At 43.0% G+C, this 15,951-nt stretch overlaps 1 protein-coding gene across 1 annotated transcript in view; it reads left to right on the top strand.

Annotated features, from left to right (window-relative positions):
- RELN (reelin) overlaps positions 1–15,951 on the top strand; it is a gene marked incomplete at its 5' end in the record, with an annotated part of 296,306 nt that overhangs the window by 213,397 nt on the left and 66,958 nt on the right. Inside the window, 6 exons of the mRNA XM_082479306.1 lie at positions 2,806–2,943; positions 3,576–3,762; positions 7,524–7,729; positions 11,208–11,379; positions 11,762–11,962; positions 14,082–14,317. Of these exons, the coding sequence (XP_082335432.1) occupies positions 2,806–2,943; positions 3,576–3,762; positions 7,524–7,729; positions 11,208–11,379; positions 11,762–11,962; positions 14,082–14,317 (1,140 nt within the window). The remainder of the gene's footprint in view (positions 1–2,805; positions 2,944–3,575; positions 3,763–7,523; positions 7,730–11,207; positions 11,380–11,761; positions 11,963–14,081; positions 14,318–15,951) is intronic.

Here is a 15,951-nt window from a genome sequence, read left to right as displayed (position 1 = left end):
TGTCATCTCTGTGCCTTGTTATATGGGTCCAGCCCTGGGAACAGCCCCACAGCGGTGCTGCCCAGGTGTCTTCTCAGTGGGGTTTCAGGCGTGGTGCTCCCCTGGGCACAGAGGTGTACTTTGTTATTACCCCTGGGTGGGCTGTCCCCACTGTTTGTGTAGGGCGGGTGTGAGCCTGGTGCCCCAAAACCAGCCATGATGCAGCCACAGAGCCACCCTGCAGGGATGTTTGCACCCAGCAAGCGACTGAGGCCATCAACACCACACCAAGCAGCACCAGGAACTGTGGTCAGGGGGCACCACCACTTGATGGGCACCACAAGACCTCCACAGGATGCCCCCGTATCACTGTAAATGTCCCCCCCCCAGTTTGCTGTAAATACCCCCGGGCTGCAGAGTCACACACACCCCCTCTACCCACACACCTTCACTAATGACCACCAGAGGAACCTGGCCACAATGCTCTCCCTCCTGTCACCTGGACAAACAACATGACATAACTTTGTTTTGCTGGGAGGTCACTGAGATTTTTTTGCCTGCTCTAAACCCCTTCTTTGGTTTCAGTATTGTTATTTTCCTCAGTGCCTGTGAGAGTTAACACCAGTCATGACCGCTCTTCCCAGAGCACACAGCCTCTGTCAGGGCTCTCTGTGGTGCCGCTGATGCTCTGTAGTGAACGTGAGCAACACCGCCAAGGCGATGTGCTGGCTTCAGAGCACTCCGAAATTAAACAGTAAATAATTGTGGTGAATATTGACTGTCCATTGTGCCTATGCAAGCTTAGGAAGTCCTTCATGTGCAGATTACTGGCGTTGTGCACTTTTAATGGATAATTCATAGCTCTTGAAATGTAACCCATCAATACATTATACCCTGAGGGAGTATTTAATCGGCAGATCTGCCCCTGCAGATTAGCTCTGCATGCTGTAAAAATGCTTACAGTATTTGCAATATGAAGCAGATATTTAAAACAGACAACAAGGGTCATTTCAATTAAAAATTAAGCCCTTGGGCAGCTTCACTTGTTTTTTAAAGAAATTCAAACTTGGTATTTTAAAATTTTCTCCAAGCACGTACTAAACTAATCTTTGTATTGCTTCTAATATGTCACTGGATGGCTCTGTGACTGCTCTGCCGTACTGTCCATTTTAGCTGCGTGGGCCGCCTCTGTCTATTTTTTCACTTCCATACATGCGAGCAGGTGGCTCAACCACCTTTACAGTATTTATTTTAATAGGTCTTTTTCTACATTAATTTTGGGGATAGGAAGAAGGGCTTGTTATCTTAAATTGGAGTAACAGCACTATATCCCATGCCATCATAACGTAGCCATATGGCTCAGAAACAAGGTAGGAAAGAAACGCCTGCTTCTTGCAGGAACCTCCTGCTTCTCGTCCTCAGCCCACCCAGTCAGACCTTGGCCAGGCACAGGCCTGTCCTAATTCAAAGTCTTATTTTTAATTCTCCCCAATCAACCTTGCTCTCGCTGTCCATCCCCTCCACAGTTCTGTGACCCAGCCTCAGCACCTACGTTGCCACCACCCCCCTTTTTTTTTCCCAGACCCATCCCACAGCCAGCCTAGCCCCTTTTGCTCCATCACGATGAACGATTTCCCATCTTTGTTTCACTTCACATCCAATGTATTTTTCTGAATTTCATTCTGGCACAAGCCCACCAGCTGGGAGCTATCACTGGCCAATGCCAGTAACCTGTTGGATGTGCAGAGGTTGGCAGGACAGCTTGGAAAGGCTAGATGGTGACAAAAATTACTCTTTTCATTATTCAGTTTCTTCTCCAGCCTTGGCTTTTTGAGGGTGGTGGCTGTCAGGCTGGGTTTGGCTAGCAGGAGTCACTCAGTATGGAAAATGTCAGTGTTGCATTGGACAACCTCCCAGAGCATGCACTTTTTAATAGATAATGTTAACTGACTCCACTATAATAAAGAAAAATAAAGCTGTTGAATAGAAACTATTTAACTAGAATGGAGAAACTATGGCAAGGTTTTCTGCTTGAAGAATATTACAAATATCCAGAATTTAGCTATATGTAGGCGAGTAATATAATCCAATGATTCCCCACCACAAACCTTGGGCGCTACAGCTTTTGTTCGAGTAGTTGGCCAAGAGCAAGCTATTTGCAATGTGGAAAAAAACAGGTACTATGAAACAGGATCTTTGTCAAAAACTTGTGATCGCAATGTCACCAGTCATATGTGAGCAAAATCTAGTTTAGAATCATACTGACAAAACCGAATTTCTATGCCTAATAAGAACCATTCCGCTATTGTTGAATGGAAATAGTGGGTATTCAAAGGGGAGAAATGCTTACACTGAAGAACTTTAATTTAATAGATTTTTTTTTATAATAAATATCAGCAGAAACCTTTTTACACAACTTATAGCCTGTTAAGTGTGACCAAAAATATAAAAAAAACCCAAAGTCACGCCCTAGATCCACCTTTCTAGTTTTACAACCTGTGACCCTTGCAGAATGGCACTCCGTAAAAATCCGATAATATTAATGGATAGGTTTATCTTAAAATAATGCACAAAGTCCCTGTAACACCTCTGCAGCCTGCCTCAGAATTGTCATTAATGACCGGAAAGTGCATTATATAGCCCCATGCAGCAAGCGGTATCATCTAGAAAGTTCATTAACAGAAGTCTGTCTTTGGTTGTGCCAGTCTTTGCAGGCTGGGCTGTGATTGTGATGTCAACTTACTTTATTTTTCATAGTTGCATTTTATCTTTTTTCCTACAGTTCTGTAAAGAATTGCAAATTAAAGCGTTGTTATTGGTTTTAAGGTCCAGCGCCACACGTTTCCGCTGGAGTCAGTGCTACTACACAGCCCAAGACGAATGGGCCTTAGACAACATCTACATCGGACAGCAGTGTCCCAACATGTGCAGCGGACACGGCTGGTGTGACCACGGCGTTTGCAGGTATAAAGCATTTGCCAGTTCCTCTTAACAATGGTTAATGGACGCTTCAGGTGGCCTCTTGTTTTGTATATGGGGGTTTTTTTGGCTATTGTTTTTAATTGCAGATTAAAGGTTAAAGAATAAAAGCACTGGGGAGGAGGGTTAGACCATTCAAGCAACATTAACAGCCGGTTGCTGCACGCCTCTCTGTCCAAGAACCCGTACCCTTGGCAGATCCAGGCACTGGAAAAGCTTTCAGTGGCACAGGGCTGCCCTGCTGCAGGTGTCCTGGTGGCCCCTCCAGCCCTTTCCAGAAGGACCCCAGGGACCAGCTGGGTGCCAGAGCTGTTTCGCTGGGTCAGAAGGATGCCAGGGACCAGCTCAGCACTGTTGGCAGCCTCTGTCAGACCGGGTGCAATATCAAGATCACTGTTCCCTGCTAGCTTCAAGCTTTCCAGACACCACAGGACACTATAAAATATAGCTTTTTTCCGGTATCCAGTTATTCTAGTTTATTTCCAGGATCCAAAATTCCAATCCCAGAATGATTTGTTATTTCACATCTGATTTTAAAAGTTCAGTGCACCGCTTTAAGTAATCGTCTGTGTCAAATAAAGTTTTTAAAAGCTTGTTACATTTATGCTTCCTTCCAGGTGTGACTCAGGGTTTCGGGGTACTGAATGTCAGCCTGAAAGTACCCTTCCTTCAACTGTCATGTCTGATTTTGAGAACCCAGACAGCCTGAAGACAGAGTGGCAGGAAATTATTGGGGGAGAGATCGTCAAGCCTGAAGAGGGCTGTGGGGTCATCTCCTCTGGCTCCTCGCTCTACTTCAGCAAGGTACTAACGAGGGATGGGAGAGGGAGAGAGGCACGTAACGCGGGGTTGAATGCAGCACGATGTGGTCACATGGCAAAGAAAAGGAAAGTGGCAGAAAGCTGCCCGTGGCATGAGAAGTGCATTAAGCAGCGCAGCACAGCTGTGCTCCGCAGGTAAAGAACAAAGCAATCAAAAGAGATAGGGAGGTACACGTGCGTTGTGTATTCAAGAAATACCGGCTGTAATGGAAGGAAGTAAATCGCCGGTGTGCTGGGAAGCGTGTACGTTCATACTGTCTTAATCATGCACTTTCTGTTTGAAGACTCAGTTCTTTCTCAGCATCCTGCAGCTCCCGTTTGTTTGTTCTGTACTGTTCTGGGTGAGGGATGGAGAAAGGTTGGCTTTCCAGGGGACAGGCAGCTTAATTTGAGGTCACAGGACCAAATCTAGTGAAAAAACAACCCCTCCAGACTTTTAGAAAGTGGTTAGCCTGTAGGAGGATGCTCTTTTGTATAGCTTGGATGCTTTGCAGACAAAAACAATAAATAGATCAGGAAAGAGATATAGGGAATTCTGCTAATTAATAGCAATTATAACCAAAATAGAAAGAGATCTTTATGACCAGATGTAAGATTATGGGTTGTAATCACAGATTTAATTTTTATTGTCACTCCTCGGGTCTAGTACTGGGTTTTGTTTTGTTCTTAATTGAAAGGAAGACTATAAATGCAGCTATGTGCTTCTCTTTAAAGGTTTGATCAAACTGCCACTGCTGTCATGAGAGCCAGATTAGTCCCAAAAGAATAACCCAATATGCAACGCTGTGTAATTGTGTGTTGTCTACCTCATTACAAAAATCTAACCCATCAAATAATTTTCAGCACTCCTACATAGTCTCACATCCAGCTCCCCTGGAAATGTAGCTCTGTGCTGAAAATTTCATAATAGACCAATCAGTATAACTAGCTAATTGTGATAATTGGATTTTTTTATATAATTGTCTTCTCTGTTAGATGTTTTTCCTTCTGGCTCAGTTCCTTATGCCAAGTTTCTCAAAAGTAGTTTGCTAAATTAGAATTAACCTGCTATGATCTTTCTTCTGATTTCTGCTAAGTAGGAGTGAAAAACTCATTTAGAAATTCTTGGCTTCTTTCTATTGATCTCTAAGGGTTAGGTTATCATTCATTTCTTGAGTAGCAGCAGTCTGTGTGCCATCAACAGAAGGTGGTTTATTTAATTTCTGTTTAGATCTATTTCAAGGCATCTAGTGGCCATGCTGGTAGGTAATAAAAAATTATTTTTATACTTGCCCAACAGCTCTGTATTGTTTTGGGAGCTCATATTTACAGGCTCCATTTCTTTTCATTTGCTCAAATAGCCGCTTTTTATTTGAATGCCTAATGTTTACTGCCATAATCAATTACTGATACCAGAATTAATGTTGGCTTTGTTCTGCCGACTCTCTGTCTTTTGTTTTACAACTAATTTTAATCAATTGTAGGTGTGTTTGCAATACAGAGTTCTTTCAATTAGCCCCTGCAATTCCTCTGGGGTTTTATGTCACTGGTGCCCTTTCTCAATTAACCTGGTTCTTGGTTAACCCTTTGGCAGGCAGAGATGCTGGGGGGGGGGAGATATGGAAAACCCACCTGGAATAGTTTTACAGCCAGAGCTTGATCCGCTGCGGGTCAGTACTTTGGGAACCCTCAGCCAGCCCGGACACTCCAGCCCATGAGGCGACAAGGGTGTTTGCATCTTTATTATCCATTACTAGTTTGATTTGATGATGATAATTTCAAATTCCCATGGGTCTCCAAATGAAGCTGTGAGAGCAAACTACCAAGAGATTATCAGTGTCGCCTCGGCCAGGATTAGCCATGTGGGGCTGCAGTGGGAAGGTGGAGGCTGCGCTCAGGACTGAGCTCATCTCACGACACCATCCAGGAGGGCTTTGCTCAGCTGGGGGTAAACCAACAAATAAACCAAAAGAGCAGGCGTAGTTCAAGACCACATCGATATGACTGTATCCTAAACAAGCTTTTTGAGGATCAAAGGATTCTTCACAGGTTTTAGTTGTCATCGGTGGTACAACCTAACCAAGTTTCAAAAACACAAGCATTCAGCTTCCAGAAATTAGCCTAGCAGCATGATGTGGCCTATTTGGTAGAGTCTACAAATGAGCTATGGACCCCGGCTGTAACACCAGCAAAGCAAAATGTTCTGAGAAAGAAAGCAATAGACAGTTATCTGTGCTGAGTTTACCCTGAACTGGGTAGAAAGAGGAAAGAAGTGATGAGTGGAACAGGATTTAAATTAATCTGTCATCTTAGATGATATTTTAAAACTCAGATCATAAGTCTTATTACTTATATCCAGCTAGGTCATGCCACTTGCTTATCTCAAATTTGTCTGGAAATTTGTCAGGACGATCATGGATGTACAAGTGAGAAAAATAGGAATGCACAGGGAAAACCACAAATTTTACTTAAAATATAATTTTATAACTTAGTCCAGGTATTCCTTTTTGATACCTTTTTGTGCTTGGAGATGGACAGGAACCCATGATTTTTTAGGGAATTAGAAACATTTGGAGTGTTGCCAGTTCTGCTCCATTTTGGGGGGCAGTGCCAGGTTGCAGCTGCTTTTAACGAATGCAGAAATATGATCCCTGCATCCCCGCTCCAGCTGCACGTATTTGGCTTTGCTATACCTGTAACAGCTTGTGGCGGCATGACGCTGCGCCGGGGCAGGGCTGTGCCAGGCGTGGGGCACGCGGGTCACCTCTGCAGGGACGCTGCTCTCACCCTGCGTCCTGCCTCGCCACAGGCAGCTTCATATCACATATCAGCATCTTGTAGGCTTGCTGCTGAGCAAGCCCACAAGCTCAGCCTCAAGCAGCAGGGCACAAGGGGAAGAGGGGAATGGGATAAATCCAGGTACAATAAAAAAGCTTTTAAACCTTAAAGCTCTTTTTTAGCTGAATATGCTCTTTTTTCCTTTGCCAACATGCACAGAGTGACCACGTTGACCACATGTCGAAGTCCAAGATCTGCTTCCTGCTAGAACTCAGAAACATCCTTGGAAAAGCTGTTCACTAAACTTTATGAGGCTATTTTGTCTCTCACCTATGCTCCAATAAACCTGAAACCTAATCCACATGTCTTAGTTGAGAGACTCATCTGATTTACAACACTTATTAGGAAAAGCGCATAGTTTTGTGTAGGAGCAAATCCTACTCGGTTGAAGCATGAAGAGAAAATGCCCCTCCCTTGTTCTTGTGTAGGAGATGGGCTTCAAGCGACAGGTATTAGAGGGGCTATAATTTCAGATGATCGGGTAACCCTATACTGCAAGATTTGACTGGGAAAATGAGACTTCAGAAATGTCTTTTTACTGCTTTAAGCTTTATCATTAAAAAGCTGAGTACTTAAACGCTTAGCCCCAGTTGGTTGAGGATACCCAGGGTCTGCTCTTTGTCTTCTGGAGGTACTTGGCACCTTGAGGGAATGAGATGAAATAGTTGTCTTGAAATTGCGTTATGAAGTTGCATTGTGTGTTGAAATGTAACGACAGAAATGCTTGTGGGATCACACCAGAGTGATTAAGACATAAAGGACGGCCAAGAACAATCATTGTCTGAAAGACAAAAGAACATCATATTAACACAAAATTCAACATCCTCCGTGTTGTGCAATTTTCTGTGTTCAACTTTAAACATGTCAATTCATAGTGAAGGTATCCTATTTAATATTATTATCGCTCCTCTGTTCTTTGCATTGTAGGCTGGAAAAAGACAGTTGGTAAGCTGGGATTTGGACACAACCTGGGTGGATTTTGTCCAGTTTTACATCCAGATAGGAGGAGAGAGTTCTTCATGCAATAAACCGGACAGCAGAGAAGAAGGTGTGCTGCTGCAGTACAGCAATAACGGCGGGATCAACTGGCAGCTACTAGCAGAAATGTATTTCTCTGACTTCAGCAAACCCAGGTATAATTTTGGTCTAAATTAAATTCGTACTGCATCAGCTCTTTAAAAAAAAAGCAACTATTTCTCAATTATGAAAACATGAATAATAATTTCAGGGTATAATGCTTAAAAGCCATCATTATATGGAAACTTTTCCAGGCTGCAACAGTAAACTCCTGTCACTAGGAAGGAAAAATCTAATGAAAGTGTGACTTCAAAAAACTGAAGTAAAAGATAAAGTTTCCAATCACACACCTCCTGTATGAAACATGACTAGAATGCTAATATCTGCAAAACGAACAAATACAGAACTTGCCCAAAAGAGCTGTAGAAATCTGCCATTTCCTCTAACTCTGGTTTCAGATCCAATGAACATGTATTAATGTCACATACAACAAAAACTCCTTTAAAGAAATATTTAAGGAGGAGAAGAAATCAAGCTCAGCATTTCAGATTTGCTGTAAGATATCTTGTCTGTGAAAATTTAAATTGTATTTGTCTGCATAGGTATTAACATGACTTCTATTGCCTGTAGTTCATGTCTTTCAATATGTAAGTAATTTCATCTTCCCATCTTGTCATTTTGCATTGCAATGAACGTTTTCAGAAGGACTTCTGTAACTCAGCAAACTATCCTTTTCTAAAGATGATCTAGGCACTAGGAGGTATAAAACCATTGAACTTTGAATAGAATAGAATAGAATAGAATAGAACAGAACAGAACAGAACAGAACAGAACAGAATATTTCAGTTGGAAGGGATCTACAACGATCATCTAGTCCAACTGCCTGACCAGTTCAGGGCTGACCAAAAGTTAAAGCATTGTCCAAATGCCTCTTAAACACTGACAGGCTTGGGGCATCAACCACCTCTCTAGGAAGCCTGTTCCAGTGTTTGACCACCCTCTCGGTAAAGAAATGCTTCTTAATGTCCACTCTAAACCTCTCCTGATGCGGCTTTGAACCATTCCCATGTGTCCTGTCACTGGATACCAGGGAGAAGAGATCAGCACTTCCCTCTGCGCTTCCCTTCCTCAGGAGGCTGTAGAGAGCAATGTGGTCACCCCTCAGTCTCCTTTTCTCCAAACTAGACAAGTCCAAAGTCCTTAGCCCCTCCTCATGGGACATTCCTTCCAGCCCTTTCCCCAGCTTTGTTGCCCTCCTCTGGACACATTCAAGGACCCTCACATCCTTCTTAAATTGTGGGGCCCAGAACTGCACACAGTATTCAAGGTGAGGCCACATCAACACTGAATACAGCGGGATAATCACCTCCTTTGACCAGATGGTTGTGCTGTGTTTGATGCACCCCAGGATATGGTTTGCCCTCTTGGCTGCCAGGGCACCTTGCTGACTCCTGTTGAGGCTGCTGTCGACCAGCACCCCCAGATCCCTTTCTGCAGGACTGCTCTTCAGCCACTCCTCTCCCAGTTTATACTTGTGCCCAGTGCTATTCCATCCTAGGTGCAGAATCAGTCATTGGGACTTGTTAAATTTCATCCCATTAATCATAGCCCAATGCTCCAATCTATCTAGATCCCTCTGCAAGGCATCTTGTCCCTCAGGAGAGTCAACAGCACCTGCCAGTTTCATATCATCAGCAAACTTGCTTATGGTGCATTCAACTCCTGTATCCAGATTATTGATAAATATATTGAACAGAACTGGCCCTGGAATTGAACCCTGAGGAACACCACTGGTGACTGGTCATCAGCCAGATGTACCCTCATTCACAGAATCACAGAATCACAGAATTTTCAGAGTTGGAAGGGACCTCGAGAGATCATCTAGTCCAACTCCCCTGCTAAAGCAGGATTGCCCAGAGCACATTACTCAGGACTGCATCCAGGCGGGTCTTGAAAATCTCCAGAGAAGGGGACTCCACAGCCTCCCTGGGCAGCCTGTGCCACTGCTCTGTCACCTGAACCGTAAAGAAGTGTTTCCGTGTATTTGAACGGAACTTCCTGTGTTCTAACTTGTGCCCATTGCCCCTCGTCCTGTCACTTGGAACCATTGACAAGAGCCTGGCTCCATCCTCCTTCAACCCACCCTTGAGATACTTGTACGCCATAATAAGGTCTCCCCTCAGCCTTCTCTTCTCCAGGCTAAAGAGTCCCAGCTCTCTCAGCCTTTCCTCATAAGGCAGATGCTCCAAGCCCTTAATCATCTTAGTAGCCCTTCACTGGACTCGCTCCAGCAGTTCCCTGTCCCTCTTGAACTGGGGAGCCCAAAACTGGACACAGTATTCCAGTTGTGGCCTCACCACACTACAACCCTTTGAGCTCTGCCCTTCAGCCAGTTCTTCACCCGGCACACCATGAACCTGCTCATCCCACAGCTGGACAACTTGTCCAAAAGGATGCTGTGAGGGACAGTATCAAAAGCCTTACTAAAATCCAGAAAAACTACATCCACCGCCTCCCCTTCATTCACTAGGTGGGTGTTTTAGCCTCTACTATGTCAAAATTATAGGACACATCACCCAAAGAAGCTACATACTGAAAATTTCATCACTGGACTATCCGATAAGTTATTTTTAGATAAAACATTTGCTCCTCTAAGTAACCGAGAGTGATGGTCCTTACTGAATATAGCTATGTGGGTTTATTTTTCTGCTGCTTCAAATGTGGTACAGCTCTTATTTTCCAAATCCTTATTTTCCAACACATAAATCTAGGAAACCTATGGAAAAGAAGGTTCCCCATAGCCCTGAACAAATCCTCCACCTCTCTCTGCCTACCCAGCAAGTGAAGCAGGGTCCGTGGTACAAAATAACATGTAGTATAAAGAAAGAGTACTGAAAGGAATATATGTATAAATGCATACATGTAAGGTGTCTGAAACAGGACTGAACAAGTAACTAATTAGTGTGCTTTTTAACATAAGTATGATTAGGTTTGAATCTTTAACTTTTATTTAGCATCATTTTTGTAAGGTGTTTCCTAAGATGAACATAAAGCGAACTATCTGAGAAGACCTAAAGTTCTTTTATGAAGATCCATATAGGAGGGCTGAATATTTTTATCCACAGCAGAAAACTCTGCTACATAATCTATTGCATTGTAGTAGAATGATGCTTTTGTCTACAAATAGGACCAACCAGCAGAAGAGAATGAGGAATGAATTTTGCCAGCATATTTCACTATTATTTGCTGGCGCCAGAAGAACGTTAAGACTTGCTGAACATGGATCAGCTGAACAGTTTCATTCAAAGCTGAAGAATTCAAATCAGTTCCTTATTGTGCAAGGCAATATAGTAATAAAGAGTAAAAAATAGCCATGGTCTTAAAGAGTTTACGTTCTCCACAGACAAGAAGGTCAAAGAAGGCTTCTTGATATGCAGTGTATAAATACGTATCCAGATACGTAGGAGATTTCTGAGGACTTCTACATGTAACATAGACACTGGCCTTCCAGCCTCTTTTCCCTGTTCACTGGGATTTCTCCCATTTCTCTGCAAGCTGTGCTCCCTAAAGTTCTGCTGAATTTCTGTTCTTCAGGTTTGTCTATCTGGAGCTGCCGGCTGCAGCCAAGACGCCTTGCACCCGGTTTCGCTGGTGGCAGCCCGTGTTTTCAGGGGAAGGGTATGATCAGTGGGCCATCGATGACATCATCATTTTGTCAGAGAAGCAGAAGCACATCATTCCTGTTGTTAATCCCACTTTGCCGCAGGTAATAAGCAAGAGCAGGCTGTGGGCATCCCCACGAAACAGGAGCCATCCTGTCTGTTAATAGATTTTTCTTTGAGTTCAACATTCTTTGAAAATATTGGGTGCGTTTAAAGAAACATCTGCAGTGTTTGCAGCTGTGTCTCTCTGTGTGGGAACAACCTGGGCCTTACCACAAAACCATCAGGCTCCTAATCTTTGTGATAGAGGACGTAATTATGTGTCTCCTCAAAAAGTCAGGGCAGAAATTTTGGAAATTATGATTATTTTTTTTAAATGAGAGAAACTACAAATTGCAAAATTAGAAAGTTGATCATTTTGGAAGTTATTCTGAAGCCACACTGCAAAGTGATAGTACTTGTCGCTTTCCTTTTCATTTCTAACAGAACTTTTATGAAAAGCCAGCATTTGATTACCCTATGAACCAGCTGAGCGTGTGGTTAATGTTGGCCAACGAAGGGATGACCAAGAATGAAAGTTTCTGCTCTGCCACGCCCTCTGCTATGCTCTTTGGTAAATCAGACGGGGACCGGTTTGCAGTGACTCGAGATTTATCTCTGAAGCCTGGATACGTCCTGCAGTTCAAGGTATTCCTTAAACACAAATCCCCGCAGAATATCAGTAAAACTGCCCTTAGTCAATACTTGCAAGGTGTCATTGGGGCCACAGTTCAAAAAAAAGGCGCTAAATTATACCACTGTGTAAAAAGATGTGAAGAGCACAAGTATGAATTCATACAGCACAAAATATCATGCTGCTTTCGTAAAGGATAGCGAAAACCTCGGTGCGGGAGAGCTTTTTCACCCCTCTGGAGAAGTCTTAAAGCTCGTTGTTCTTCAACACCTTTCAGAAGTGGGTTGAAGTGACTGTCATATATTCAAGTCGGTACTAGGAAATGCTACTGCACTATCAAGGGAAAAAGGGTTTATCCCATCTGGGGTTCCGTGACTACAAAAGCTCCAATGCCGCTTGTGTACATTTTTTGTATTTTAAACTATTTAAGGACTTACAAGCTGCTCTGTACTCCAGTGTGGGGTTTTCACATAATTTACTTTTATTGTGTCAATGAATATAGGCTCCAATTAGCATTCTCTTCTTTAAAGGGCTTACAAAAATTTCACTGATCTGACAATACATCAGAATATGGGCTCCAAACAAAGTGTATTTGCTTTGACAAGCTCTTGTTTCTGAACCCTAATCAAAATTTTATTGAGTTTATAATGAAATCCCATTGGTGAATTCTGGAGGTTGGTTGCAATGCAGTTTTAATGAGCTCACCACAAATACATGGTCCTTACATAATTGGTGGATACAGACACTGAATAATTTACAAGTGGAATTATTAAAGAGATCAGATGTTTACAGGCAGCTTTTCAAATATAATTCCCCCAGTTCTATAAATAGGAAAGTTAGTTAGAAATAATGGGATTTGTAAAATAATCTTATTTCATCTAAAAGTTATGCTAATTAAATGCTATACAGACTGAGGGGTTGCAGTACAATTTCTGAGTGAGCATTGCTTGTAGTTTTATAAATCTAAACCCCCCAAAATATTTCAACATGTAAATACTATTTAGCCTGGAAAAGATGCTATTTGCCTCTTCACCACTTTCCTTTACTTCAGTGACTAATTCTCCATTCTGTAGGTTTGATGATCAACAGCATTTCAGAAGTTGTTTAGTCTAAAAAAGCAATACTTAAAAATATTTCATACCCCTTCCGTCGCTGAAACACTTGGCAATGTAACATGTATATACAAAACAGAAACACGTATCAGAGAACAGCGAGTTCTTCTTTATAAAGTCTATTATTTAAGGCTTGAATTTATACGCCTCTCTTTTTTGGAAAGCTTTTAAACTGGCCTGCACAGAAATGTGTTAGTCCTATTTGCATGCTTTAATTTTAAACATATGGTTAAATGCTTTCCTGAGTTTGTGAAATTTCCATTTTAAATAGCTGCCTGGAATAATTTTGCATTGATAAACTCAAAGACAGTAATTTGTCAAAATTATTTCATTTTACATGAATGATTTTGGTTTACATTTTACATTCTGCAGCTCAAGTAGAATTTCTGCAATAAAATAATGAAAACTAATATTTTTCTGATAGCTTGAAAAATGAAATGGAAAACTTCAAATCAGCAGCTGATTTTTGTCTTGGTTACATTTCACATTTTAATATGCGTTTTTCTACTTCATCCAATTTTCCTCTATTCTGGGGGTCCAAACTGCAGCGCCAACTCCCAGACGTGATTCCCGCGGGGCCAACGACTAGGCTGTGGTCGGGGCTCACAGCCCGGGGCAGGGGGAACCCGGGAGTCCTCTGGGCACATTGGGTGGGCTGCAGGTGGGACGGGTCTCAGGGCATACAGCTCTTCCCACTCCTCCTGCGCATGAAGGTGCCTGCACGGAGTTGGCTGTTCGGGGCCTACTGTGCACCAGGACCTTTGGAAAGTTCTTTGCACATTTCGGTGTGCTGAACCCAGCGACCTTAATGAAGGGACAGTGGGAATTTTTACTGAGAAATGTCATACACGTGTAGGAAGCAGACTCCAAGTACGAGTCACGGTTTGCCAGCAGGGTTCAAAGCAAATGTTCAGAGCGCTAAGCCTCCCAAACCAAAAGGTCAAAGGTGGTTTGCAGCCAATAAATACCAATAACAGCGCAGCCTTCTTCAGCGCCTATCTGACGCTCTGCTTTTTCGCAGCTGAACATTGGTTGCACCAACCAGTACAGCAGCTCTGCTCCCGTCCTGCTCCAGTACTCGCATGACGCTGGGCTCTTCTGGTCACTGGTGAAGGAGGGCTGCTACCCTGCATCTCCGGGCACGAAAGGATGCGAGGGAAGCTCCCGGGAGCTGAGCGAGCCGACCGTGTATCACACAGGAGACTTTGAGGACTGGACAAGAATTACTATTGTTATCCCCAGGTCGCTTGCAGCCAGGTACTGTACATTGTAAACCAGTGATGCCAGTGGTGCCCATGAATTAGCTGCCTCTTCTTTGATGCTACATTAGGAAAAAGTTACAAGCTGTGAATAAAAGCAGCGTTAAAAATTGGCAGGTCTGGGAAAAATATACTGTGCTCTCCAAAATGGGAGAAGCTTTACATTTTAAAGGTGCCAGAATGGTCTATAAAATTAAATTACAAAGCAACAAGGAACCCAGAACATTTTAATTTGCCATCGGTCTCTTCATCATGGTGCTGTCTGTCTTTACACGTATCAGTTAGGTCAGAGGCACCAGCAAGAGTGATAAGTCACTTGAATCAAATAAGCCATTTGAACAGGATTAATTTTACAGTTACCACTGGGCAAAGAAACCCTAGATGGGTATTTGAGCTGCTGCGTAATGTGCCATGCCATTGAAGGCAGGCGGGTCAGCCGAAGTCAAAGGAGGGAGGAATGATAGGTGTGCTCCTCTGCAAGCGCGACCTCAGCGTCGGGTTAATACAGATGAGAAAACATCAGACAGTGGAAGACACAAACAGGCCTTGAAAGCAGGAGGCTTTTCTCAGTCTGACTTGGATTTGGCTGTCGTTTCTCGCTCCCGGTCTCACGGGAGCCCCTGGCCATGCCCCCGCTGCCTCCTGCCTCTCTCCCCCAGGCAGCCGCTCTCGGGCTGCCCCCGGGGTTCAGCCCCATCCTCCTGCTGCCAGCTCCTCGTCCTCGAGCCCCAGCACAGATTTTGAGTATCTGGCATATTGTGTAGCAGGGGAGCCAGTGCCTTTGCCGCAAGGAGTTGAAATAGCAGCGTGTACCGTAACAAGTTTGTCTTTTCTTCAGTAATTAGCCAATAAAAGCAGGTGCCAAATTGCACAGAGCTGACACCAGCTGATTTGATTTACCCAAAACAAGCAGAGCAGAATCAATAGCAGCAATCTGTTTGGCATTATGTTCAGTAATGTGATCAGGAATAAGAAGCTCATGCTAATACATTAAAAATGTAAGTATTGTGAGTACAATGAGGGTCTCGGCATGTTGAAAACTGAATTCATTGTGGGTCTCTTTGGAAATCATGGTTCGTGGGTTATTTGGAGAGCATCGCGTTTCATCAGTTGGTACAAAGAACTAGCATGATGATCACCTACCTACCAAATCCCAGTGCAGAGCAGAAAAAAAAAAAAAATGTTTATTATATTTTAGCCAGAGTAGCAAGGAGGATCTTACTTAATCCATTGGATTGGCAATGGGATTTTAACTCTGTTCCCCTCTTTGGAGCTACTGTAAAATGATTCAGCTAAAAGTTAAAGCCTGAAAATTAATAACCAAAATATTTTTTCTTCGACTAATTTCTTATGCAGTGGGTCAGCTGGAGTAACTTAGTGTAGCCTCACTGAAGGCCCTGGAGCAGTTTCAGTTATACAAGTTAAGGATTAGATCGCTGTTTCCCAGGAATTTCATGTTGTCATCCAAGAATAAAAACTTAGTATTTCTGTCTACATGTCCTGTAGGACACATTATTTGCCTTTATTTTTAGGAAGTGGATGATATTTCTTCTATGTCTGAATTACTTGAAGGTTTTTTACTCAAAATTATAAAATCCTGTAATAAACTCTGCATTACTGCCATTACTGAGT

Source organism: Vanellus vanellus (assembly GCF_965231255.1).
Source record: "Vanellus vanellus genome assembly, chromosome: 1".
NCBI classification, from domain to species: Eukaryota; Metazoa; Chordata; class Aves; order Charadriiformes; family Charadriidae; genus Vanellus; species Vanellus vanellus.
This window is presented reverse-complemented; position numbering and strand designations above follow the sequence as displayed.